Below are 12,830 nucleotides of genomic sequence, written 5' to 3'. Positions count from 1 at the left end.
CTCCCAAATTTTTCAAGGGGTGCATTAATATACCCACATCTTATGAAAGGGAATGGACCCCTATACATGACCATATAACCATATAAGGTAATAACACCTCATCCAAGAGGTTAAATTGAGCCAAAAGACCAAACACGTGGTATAACGTAATGCTTACGTTTATATTTTGGCAATTTTGTACCCCTAAAAGGGAACGAGGTGGACCACCCAAATTTATCATAATACATGTTAGGGTGCAGTACTATAATACCCAATGTTTAAATTGGTCAATTTCCAAAATTTAAGGGGTGGGCCATGGTACCCCTCCCAAATTTTTCAAGGGGTGCATTAATATACCCACATCTTATGAAAGGGAATGGACCCCTATACATGACCATATAACCATATAAGGTAATAACACCTCATCAAAGGGGATAAATTGAGCCAAAAACCAAACACGTGGTATAACGTATTGCTTACGTTTATATTTTTGGCAATTTTGTACCCCTAGAAGGAAATGAGGTGGACCACCCAAATTTATCATGATACATATTAGGGTCCGGTACTATAATACCAAATGTTTAAATTGGGCAATTTCCAAAATTTAAGGGGTGGGCCAACGTACCCCCTCCCAAATTTTTCAAGGGGTGCATTAATATACCCATGTCTTATGAAAGGTAATGGACCCCTGTATACGCCCATATAACTATATAGGGTAATAATACCTCATCAAAGGGGATAAATTAGGTCAAAAACCCCCGAAATTTAAATTTTTGGCAATTTTTTACACATAAAAGGGAACGACATAGACACCCAATACTGATAGAGGTACATACTATGGTCCTAGGCTACCACACCCAATTTTTAAATTTGGCAATTTCCAAAATTTAAGGGGGGTGGTCCTATGTGCCCCTGCCAAAATTTAGGGGGTGGGCCAAGGTACCCCTGCAAAATTTAGAGGGGGTGGTCCTAGGTACCCCTAGGTCATTGACCCCGGGCCAAGGTCATTGACCTTTGACCTATGACGTCACAAAAATTTTTGCTGACTCGACTAGATATAACGGGGGGACTACTACTGCCATGCTTTCTCGCAAAGAAATACCAACATTTGAGTCGTGAAAAGGCTATGCCATCTGGAAAAGTAAACAAGTAAGTGAGGACACAACAAGGCCATGGCAGAAAATTAAAGAGGGCGGAACTCGAAGTGCAGTCACCTCCTCATGATAAGTTCTGAGATCTTTTGGCGAAAGAATAAGTAAACAATGATGTTGATAATAAATTGTATTGCAGCAAAAAAATAAACACTACTCTTAGATTAAAAATATCCATTTTTATACATACATATAAAAGCCACAACATTGTAGCTTTGAGCGTTGAAATGTAAAAGAAGAACTGCACATAAGTTGGCTTGGGAAGGTGAATTACATATAGTTAAAACTGTTCTTAAAGTTGGATCTAAAAATGCTAGAATATGTGCATTTTACACAGTCAAAAACGTATAATATGGTACCGTGTATTGTGTGTTGCATATGTTTTCCATAAAACCTCGATGCGGCACATGAAGTTGTTGACTAAAAATTCTAAGAAAAATCTCTTACATTTTGCCCACTAAAAGACACTCTTTAACCGCTTCACAGTACCGATTTTCGGAAAAAGTAAAATTCTGCCCAACCTACCATGTATATATATATATATATATATATATATATATATATATATATATATATATATATATATATATATATATATATATATATATATAGATATATGTCGGTCCATATCTCTCCCTCTCTGAAGACAAATATCAGAACAAGAACGATATTAAACATAGAGAATCAGCTTTTTGGAATGGACTCAATACGATGATGTTGTTCTTCTGTATCCTATATTTCTAGCGCACGCACTCTAGGCGTTGGATTCCCAGATTATATTTCGGGCTAGGGCTCACGTGGTTTGGATCCATGTTAAGCTGTAGGCACAAGTCTCATATAGAATTCTGCTGAAAGGAATGCTAACTAAATCATATCAAATACTTATTTCTATATAATTAATAAATTTAATTCTTATATATTCTTAATTTTCTAATTACTTTTTTTTTTTCTAATTACTATATTTGTTTTGTGTTATTTTACTTCGTTTTTTGTCTCGCATATAGAGAAGAAAACAAGTAATCTACTTATTATCATACTGTGTACCTAAGCAACTAGTCTTCTAGTAACAGTAGAATAAAAGATGAAAGTTATACAGATACATTCATTTTAGGAAGCCTGAATAATATTATTATTTGGAAATTTACTGTAGCGGACGGAAGCGTTCATATTATTTGTACCAAAGAATTTATTAACATATAAGTTTAAAAAATCTTTAATTCTTCTGTGAATGAGGATTTACATAATGATGATTACTTTGGTTTGAATGACATTTTTATGTGATATATTAGTGCTCCTATTTCATACAGAACATCAGATGAACTGGATTAATCATTTGAACTAAATTATCTTTAATATTCTGGTTATACTCAAGATTAACTTTGTCATATGTTGTAGAAAACTACATATATATCCCTGCAACATATACACACCTTTACTTAAACCACACTAGCATAACACCATATTCATATTAACATATTGTATTTAGAGAGTTCGGAAAGTGTATCAAATACCAGTAATATATAATACGAGGTTTAACATATTCGATTTAAAGTGGTTAAAATGTAAATATTTGTTTACCTAACAGTTCTGGTGATAATACGTATCCTTATCTTGTGTATATGACATATTTTACAATTTTGTCTTTTAGAAATTAGTATATCCGGACTGAAAGTTTTATCCATTCCGTAAAGAACAAAATACATTTTAATATTAGTTTTGATGTTACTTACAACTTGAAAGGAATACATGGTGAATCGCTAAAATATATCTAAACTTACTAGGGAAAGTCACGAGGTGTTACTCTGACTTCATATTGATATTATGCTCAATCGAGTTCTTTTTACATATGAAAGAGTTACACAAACGGAGAAGTCCTTGACCCAAAGTGCGTTCGAATTACGAGCGTTCAAAGATCAAAATTGAACAGATTTTTCTTAAGGTTTGAAGAAGCCATTTACTTTATATACATGCTTCATTTTTAGTATTGGGGGATTTTCTTGGCTGCTGAGCATAATGATGAGGTCAAAACGTACGCATTTTGTAAGATATATACACTTCTATAGAGGAGGTGAAGGGTCATGGTGTCTTCCAACTTGCAAAATTCCTTCTGTTCGTCACAGTGGGTCGATAGGCTGATAACACGTATTTGTCACCACCGTTCGACTGTATTGTCTTTCAAATGGCACATTTCTGTATGGCCACCTTCAAATTGAACGGACGTTTGTCTCTGAAACACTTGGCTGCGGAACTAACGTGAACGAGACTCCGAAGCCAGTTGACTTCTGTGAAAGACGGTGTTTTAATATTTCCTCTCTAGCCTTTTTACAATTTGTCAAAGGATTTTAATGACGATTGTTGGAAAATAATGACCAAACTTCAGGGAATATTTTACGATAATCGGCCAAATGTCGCCAAAAACAAAAATCGGCTACCAACAATGAATGTCAACATCGGTTTCCTCCAGAATAAAAGAAACATTTTTGCACAGCTTTCAGCTCACATTCCCGATAATCATTTTCTTTCTTAATTTTTCGGTCTATTTTGTGGCTGAATATCTTCAAATATTCGCTGGAGTTTGATCTGTATTTTCCCATAAGCTGCATTTCAATTCGCTGAAAACTAAAACAGAATCTATTGAAACACTGTCTTCTGAAATGCATAATCATAGCTTGACAGTGTTCGGAGAACCACTCGGCAGCGAACTGCTCTGGTGCAGCGCGATTAGTTTGAAGCACCAATTCCGCGCAATATAACAAATGAAATGCAGGTGGTGTAAACTGACATTCCTCTTCACTGTCAGTGACAGCCTGCGGTGGATAATTTATTTTTATGAACTTCATTTTATCAATAAACTGATTTTGTTTTCCACATATGATATTGTGTTGTGCACCCTAATGCTGCAAAGTTTTGTTGGACAGCTGATCTGAGGCAGACAACACTTTCTTTACAGAACTTTTTAAGAAAATATTGGTCTTCTACCTACAAAAGGGAAAGAACATAACAATATAGATCATCATAAGATTAATTATGAATACCGTGACGTTCTTCATTAATTTCGCACGCCTGGCAAAGCGTTTCGAGGACAAATGTCATTTTTCAGTTTGAAGGTGGACACATTTTGAAGATAAGATGACGGCCCACGTTCAGATGGTTGCTACTTTAGACATTTTGCCTAAGAACACCACGCCAGAGATGGATCCAGTCCATACCCACTCCGGAGAAGAGTGTTATTTCCAAGGTTTCAATAATTAAGTGTTGCAACTTGTAGTCTTTGCCATAATTCCACCTTCTGCCTTAATTACGCTTACGGCACGGTGATGAATTTCTACTGCTTCTAAAATGTTTCTAGAGGTTACCGATGATACCTTCCCTGAACTTCCATACCCTTCAGTGTGTACTGTGTATTGTAATTTCCATTTTACATGGAATACCTTAGCGATTCATCCTGCATTTTTAGTACATTCGTACTGATTGCAGAACATTATATACTTGCAGTAACACAGTAGAACATTGAAACAATTATTTACAGCAATATTATGTAATGAAGTCATAAGTCTTTTAATATTTCCACAATACAAACATTAGGCGCGTGTATAAGCCATGAATAACCGTAAACACAAGATTAAACTAGCGTTAGAGATGTAACAACTTGACTATTATCATTATGTTCAAACAATCTTTAGTGCCATTAACGATGAGTGTTGAACAACGTCTGATTTCTGGAACTGTTATGTAATGTGTTTGGACTCGGTCATAAGTCTGTGACGCCATCCCAGAATGGTAGTCACGTAGAAGGAGAAGCCACAATGAACCACAGAATAACAACTTATTAGTTTCTGAAATTTTGTGCAAGTTTTAAAAATTACTACCTAGGTAATATCAGCCAAATCTTGTCCGCCTTAAGACATAAGATTTGGAGGTCATACGACGCACCATTCGGAAGAATTCATCCACCAACTTATCACGATTGTCAAACCAATTCTGCTTATTTGAGTCCATTGTAGTTTATCACCCTCACGAATTCGGGAAAACATTAGGAGCCGCCGCATTGTGCTATATAAGTTAACCCCATATCATTCCCAAAGGAGAACTAATGTGTACCGATACCTGATTCAAAATCCGCATCCTATGAGTTTCTTAAAACGAATTGTTAAATGCGTCAAAAGTGAATTTTTCATGCAAAATCATGACTCAACGAGAGGCTACTTAAAGAACTGCTCGTGAAACATCCGCTTTAATCATAAAGTCATGCTCAGTGTCTGGTTTAACCACGAGAGGGTAGTTCACTTTGAGTTCATTCCTTAGGTTACTACCATCAATGCCGACCAATATTCAGAACAATTAAAGAGGATGCATGCTACATTAAGCAATACGTAAAGCACACCTTGCTAAAAAAAAAAAAAAAAAAAAAAACGCAACAAATTGCAGGAATTTGATGACACCAAAGTGATGTCACAAACATATATAGTTCTAATCTTGCACTTCGAATTACATGTTTGGTCCAAACATGATGCTTCTCTAACAACAAGGAATTTCGGAACTGTAGTGGTTGATTTCTTTGCTCTTAAGCACAAGGTGTGGTTGAGTAGAGTTGATTTTAAATTTAACGTCCCTTTGAAGAGCGAAGCTATATGAGACGTGGGCTTACTTGTTAACATGGAATCCGGACACATCAACTCCCGTCGGGAATAGAAACCGTGTCGCCTATTCCAGAAAGTGTTGTGTTGACATGGAATCGAGAAACAGGTACGAAGGTGGCTGCAGATAGTCCAACACGAGAGACTATACTTTAAATTTTAATGAGTTTTTCTTTCAGGTGTAATACATGCAGGTATATTGTGTATCAAAATATTAGAAGACTTACGACTCATAATTGCATATAGTGAATAACAAAAACAATTAGCTGGCACTCCCTTTAATTCCGTCGGAAATAGAAACCGGGGTTTTTAACGGTATTATTATATTAATATTTCACTTATACATGACTTGCTTATTCATATTATGCCATGATTTTCTCATAAATGTATTATGATAAATGTATTAGTATCACACTAGCTTCATTAAGTAAGCAACTTTTGATGCATTGCGTTTTATTACTTACAATTTTCTGATTAGTATGTGTATTTTGTTTCGTGTAACTAATTAGGTTGTGGATTCATATCGTTGGTAGCATTTTATATAATACTAAAATTGATGTATTGTACTTTTATCTGCAGTCTAATAACCATTTCGTTTGAACGTAATCAAACACACATTTGCACTGACAGTAATAATACACTTATACAAACAGCACATTGAGATAATAGTTTATGTACAGCAATAATGTATAAACATACTAGTTACTTTTATTCCTATACTGTACATTTGTAGCACTACGAGAATTGAATACTATCCAATTTAACATTGGATATACGTTGCATTAGTAATAGCGACTTTGACTCTTAACATTTGCTTTTACTTACTAGGTTCACTTTCAAATTCCTCTGTGGTTGTTGTTGTTGGTTTCGGTCTCCTGGTTGTTGTTGCCTCGGTTGTTCTCCTTGTTGTTGTTGCCTTGGTTGTTCTCCTTGTTGTTGGTGGCCTAGTTGTTCTCCTTGTTGTTGTTGCCTTGGTAGTTCTCCTTGTTGTTGGTGGCCCAGTTGTTCTCCTTGTTGTTGTTGGTGTCGTTCTCCTGGTTGTTGGTTTGGGAGTAGTAGTAGTAGGCGTTGCTCTTTTTGTAGTTGTTGCCTTGGTTGTTCTCCTTGTTGATGGTGGCCTAGTTGTTCTCCTTGTTGTTGGTGGTTTAGTTGGCTTGGGTGGCTTAGTTGGCTTGGGTGGCTTAGTTGGCTTGGGTGGTTTGGGTGGCTTGGGTGGCTTGATTGGCGGCCGTACTGGTGGTCTTCTCGTGAGAACTGTTTCCTTTTCTGTAGAAATTTCTTCAAAAGTAACCATAAGTAATTAAAATGACAAATTCAAGTATAGAACTATAAGATAAAATAATCATTTATTACTCCTTTGCATTTGGTTTCAGTTAGAAAATAATTTGTTGTTTCTTGTTCCAAGTAGTATGTTAATTCTCTCAAATACTCATGTGCACTGCTTTAGTTACGTAAAACAGAAACACTCCCTTAGAAAGCAAAGTATATTACTTACTTGCATAGATGTGAAGCCTATGATTTAAGCTTCAAGATACTTTACTGTTCTACTGTACATGGGATCTACATTTAACGTGCTAGTTTGAAGGTGCAGTTGGTTATCTGTGGCAATACACTATACGCCACATAATAAACCATATATAAAATTTCGTCATGTTTCAATTACCCCTTTCTTTCATACACATATTAATCAAGTAGGTATTTAAAGGAAGTTAATTTTCCTATTACAAGTCATACATATTACTTAGTTCATAGGAAACAGTAAACATGTTATAATACACTTTTCTAGTTTGATTAAATTATTTTGTTTTCTTTATTAAATCGTATCCTTTGACAGCATATATTGCTAGGTTATATCTTATCACAATCACTTTTCGATTCCTGCCAGCAAGTATAGGTCATCTTTCGACTATGTTTCAGAAAGAGAACTATAATATCAATATATCACATTAAAATATACGGACGTAATATATATAATGTTATTAATCTTCAGAGCTATGCAATAATTTCAATTTATTTCTTAAGTTCTGTGTACAATTTACAATCAGTGTAAAATAATTAAGTTTTACTTTAATTATTGTAAAGAGTTTTACGTACTACAGCAATTATGTTATCTCAATCATTTGGTATGGTACATAATTATATGATTTACTTATCACTTCTTGATTCTCGTTTACTGTTTCAGATCAATTAATTCTGACGTGAAAGTAGTAGCAATAGTAGCTGAGTTTTAGGCAATTTTTTCAAGTAACTGTTAAATCAGGCAATTTTGTGCAGAGTTGCGAAGTGTTCCAAAAATGAACTTTTAATGGTCTTACCCTGTGCAAGGTACTTCTACGGCGCATGACTTGTACTCCTTCTGGCTTAGCTGTCCTGGGTTCAATTTCCGGTGGAGACACTATGGAGAAAGTACAACAGCTTTTCCAGGCGAGCCATTCTGAGCTTTCCTTATTCACGCTACGAAAATAACGGTATGGTACCTAACATTCAGGACTCAAACCGCTTTCTTCGTTCTCCATCCTTTCTTCCTTTCCCATCCCCTTGATAGTGTGCTTGACAATTGACTACGTTGAAGGGCCTAATTTCTTCAAAGATTTGTGGTTAGTTTAAGGACGCTTATAATCTTCTAAAGAATATTAAACCAATTTTAAGTTATTTCTGGCAATTGGTCACGTGTTAGGGACCTCTTTAGAGTTGTTTATAAGTCACTCAAGTTCCTTGGTTGATTGATTTGCCAGATTGACTTTTCTATAATGTTACGCTTTATAGTTCGAGATGGTATAATTTTGAAATTGTAAATCGAAATTTCATTTTTAAAGCTTTTTAAGAAAGGAATATTGGACATCAGTAATTGGGGTATAGCATCTTGTTTCACATCTTGTTGACCTAAGTACAAAATATTTCATGAAGATGCTATTATAAATTTTAGTGGGTTAAAATACCGACATTATATTTATACCGACATCATATAAAATTTCATACTGAAATCTTACCTCTTTCTTTAAATAATTGTGACCTAAAGTACTTTCGTCAAGTTGTTCAAGGTACTGAAAATAGTTTTGAGGAAAACGATCTTAGTTATGCTTTCAAACATTTTCCACACTTTCACTTTATAATTAATTCGAATTTTTCGTAGAGATTGTGTGTAAGTAACGTAGGTCATTCAGAATTTTGATTTAGGACTAATGATGAAATCTTTTTCTTAAATATATTTTAAATTAGGGGAGGTATTATGCCGTGCTTTATACCAAAAGTGTAAATATTTTAGTTAATTGTTCCTGATTTACTTAAGCGGAAACATCTTTGTTGAAGATTTTATAAGTGCAAGGACTGATTCAATATTATTTTTTAACTACGTTTACGGCTAACTTCGCTTTTTTCTATCATCTACGATGTACGAAAACAGGTTAACATCTATCTATGCTAGTAGTTTCAATTGATGTTTACGTGCTTGTGAAGTGAGGTTCATAAGACCCTACATCAATTTTAAATTTATAAATTTTTTATGATTTATTTTGTTTAAATGACGTTATTGCGCACAATTTGTTTTGTACATTTTACGTTTTATTTGTCCAAAATGCATACAACAGGATATATGTAATACAAATAAATGTTACTGTCTGGTTTACAACAAGAAATGTGAATATAGATATCAAAACAAATTTAGACAAGAAATTTATGCATTTGTTTTGTTCAATGACACATTTATAGAAATATATTTTTAGATTAAATACCAAGGAGTGGGTTTACAGCAAAATGTGATAGAACTGCTAATTTTCAAGAGTAGTACATAATCTTTGTAATCCACTATGCGAAAAGAAAGATCGTATGTAAGTAACAAAACAAATTCTCGTAGCCAGCTGGGGCAAAAAGACGTTTCCATGTTCCTAATACAGACATATCTTACATTTCGAGCAACAGCCTTTATTTTCATATCCTTATTCCTTGTACTAAAAGTACACTGACCTTCCCATGGTAACATGTGGAATGTCGATCACACTACTGTCACATGTTTATCTCTCTCTGTGAACTACTGCTGTCAGTTCGCGAGTACGTTTTACTGTTTCCGTATGGATATATGATCTGTTAGCAAACACCCAGGTAGATTTCTGATCACCAGGAGGAATTTGCTGCACTATTCTCTTTGTGCTGTTAAACAGACAATAATATGTAATTTGACAAACGTGAGCATAAGAACATTTTTCAATTATTTGATGCACTTGTTTTTTTTTTTTTTTTTTTTTTTAATAAATTGCCAGAATTCACGTTTTTCACTCTCAGTTTTGGATCCTTTTTCTTCGGAACTTGAATTGTGGTCACTGGCTGTATGTGTGTCTTCATTATTTTCACTGTCCTTTTAATAACAAAAACTCTTCATATTCCGACATAGGCTCTTTAAGCTTAATATCAATTTCGTCAAAGGAAAATTCAGTCTTTCCTGGCATGATGTGCATACACAAACAAACAATAACGCCAAAAAAGTATAGTTAAAACGAATATATATGGTAGTATATTTTCTCAGAAACGTTCCATTATTATGATGGTGGAATCTTCTAGACCCAAACAGTGACTCATTTAGCATTAACCCACTTTGGGAAGAGATAGAAATCAGCAATTGCGTAGAGGAGTACACAGAGGCTCATGTCCATCTATCTGCAAAATTTCGATCTAGATGAAAAAGGAATTCGTATAGGGTAACAGAAACTCCAGCAGCAGAGTTAAGGGTTTTTGTTCATAAATTTAAGATACAGACATTCCAGGCTCAAATTCTCTACGTTTGTTTTTAGTAATCCATAAATCTATGAGTTTCGCCTTGTTTGCATTCCACACAAACCCTTCTCAGACGTTAGATGTAATCAACGACAGCAAAAGGTGAAATGGGCTATGTTTATAAATTCTCACACCTTTTTTGTTGGAAAACGTTTGAGTTGGTATCCTCTCAAGATTTATTTGTTGGAAACATTTGACTATCGATACTCTTGAAACACTTGTCTGATGAAATTGACCTTGACATTTGACTGGTGCAAGTAAGAACATCTGAAGTTTGCTCAATGTACCAGAAAATTCTCTTCAACATTTGTCTTGGGAAATTTTTATGATGTTTTTTTTTCGACGTTCGTCTGATAGAATTGAATCTTGCAACTCAGATGCCCTCCCAGCATTCGAATACTGAAACTAAGGAATGAATTTACATGTGATGCTAAATCATTAAATTGTGAAGTAAATGGGCTAATCACTAGTGCTTTTGGTCTTCTTTTCGTATTTTCCAGACATTTTCTTCGTAAAACTGAACTTGTATCTCCAAGAATGCATGGCAGAATATGTCTGGTGAAACTGAATAATCAAGTAAGTTAGAATATTGGACCATCATATTGTAAATAAAAGACGCTAATCCTCAACATATTCACTAATGTTTCAACGCTATCTGCTTCCCTGAAAAACGACGCCCAGCACCTGATTTACTTTACCTATATAAGATCATCAATCATATAGTGGATTTTGAATTCTTATTATTGCAGATTAACCTTCGAATTTCTCTGCGGCAAACTCGTTCTCTAAATTTATTAACATATGAGACTCCTATTTTATCATTTATCCAGCGCTCTTTGTTTTGTAGACTAGCTCAAGATTATGACACAGTTTCAGCAGATTTCGACATTTTTTCAACTGAACGAAACTTTAGATATCAACTGAAAAGAATATTGTAAATTTAGCGGTGAACGTTCTTTTATTTGTTCACTAAGGTTCTTCTTTCTTCTTTTTATATTTGTGTGTTCAATGTTAATGTTGTCCAGTTTCAGCCAAATGGTCTTGTGCTGCATGAAACTTAGTGAATAATTAAAAAAATATCCCCTATTGAAATCAGCTTTGCTGGAATTATAGGAAATCAGATTTAAAGCCAAAAAAATTTGCTGTTGAGCTAAAAATCAATTTTGATCTTAAAAAATGTCTTGAAGCAAACTAGATGCACTTATGTGTGAACATCCCCATATACATAATCTGGTCGAATGAAGAACTACTCTTTTTTAAAAGTCGAATCAAAAATTAAGTAAAAGAATAAAAATATTGTACACATTTTAAGGTGATTTTTATAACGTTTAGCTTAATTCTAGAAAATATATGATATACGGTATATATTCATACAATTTGAGTTAATCAAAACATTAACATAATATGTACCATAATTTTATAAAGTGATTAAAACGTATTTAAAGTTTAAATTTATATTTGAAATTATTATTTACTTTTATTAAATTATTATAAAATTATTTAAACTTATGTTCATTGGTAAATGATTACACAAATGTGAAAAGATAAGCCTAAGATAAAAGAAGAGTCAAAACTTACAGTTTTTAGCGTTTGACAAGTTCTTGATAGATTACTTCTCTTTCTTGGCAAAGTTACGTTTTCAAGAAGGCGTTATAAATCAAGTAAATCGTTCAAAACGCTTCCTCACTTTATTAGGGATTTATTTTAGTTACGCCGTATAGTACGGAGGCCCGATAATCCCAAGCAGGACAGTCGAGAACATTGTGTATTTACTTTTAATTAACACCATTAATGACAAGGGGTAAATACTGGTGAGTGAGCTTCTAAGAAAGCTTAATCTTTCAGAGGAAACAAATTATTCCGAGGGATTTATTAAATATACCGAGATGGTAATACCTAAAAACGTCTTCTTCTCAGCCACTCCACGTTACGTTGTCTCCAAAGTAAAAATATTAGAATTTAACATACTGGTAATTTTATTGTACACAAACGCGGTAAGGATAGTAGTGTACTTGCCAAACATCGGTAACATATGATTAATACTGTACTTACTGATTAAAATACTATCGTCTAAATTTAAAAAAAATCTCAGCCACAAACAAAACAACTGATTTTCTCTTTGATAGAGTTTCGTATCCTGCACGGCATGACATTCTCTTCCTTGTAGATGTACCAAATTTTGTAATTCACGAATTATTCGAAAAACTATAATAAAATATATTGTATATGATTAGTTACAATCATGTTCTTCACATATACGTTTATTTCGAATTACAAATTTAAGAAAAAAAAATAT

The 12,830-nt window shown here is 34.0% G+C and overlaps 1 protein-coding gene across 1 annotated transcript in view; it reads right to left on the bottom strand.

Moving 5' to 3' along the window:
* The window catches only part of LOC145692080 (uncharacterized), a 165,067-nt gene that overhangs the window by 125,439 nt on the left and 26,798 nt on the right, over window positions 1-12,830 (bottom strand). Inside the window, exon 5 of the mRNA XM_081767372.1 lies at window positions 6,593-7,045. Coding sequence (XP_081623498.1) covers window positions 6,593-7,045 — 453 coding nt within the window. The remainder of the gene's footprint in view (window positions 1-6,592; window positions 7,046-12,830) is intronic.

This window comes from Thermobia domestica, chromosome 8 (genome assembly GCF_964235325.1).
Source record: "Thermobia domestica chromosome 8, izTheDome1.hap1.1, whole genome shotgun sequence".
Lineage (NCBI taxonomy): Eukaryota > Metazoa > Arthropoda > Insecta > Zygentoma > Lepismatidae > Thermobia > Thermobia domestica.
The sequence above is the reverse complement of the archived record's forward strand: the minus strand, read 5'-3'. Positions and strand labels throughout refer to the sequence as shown.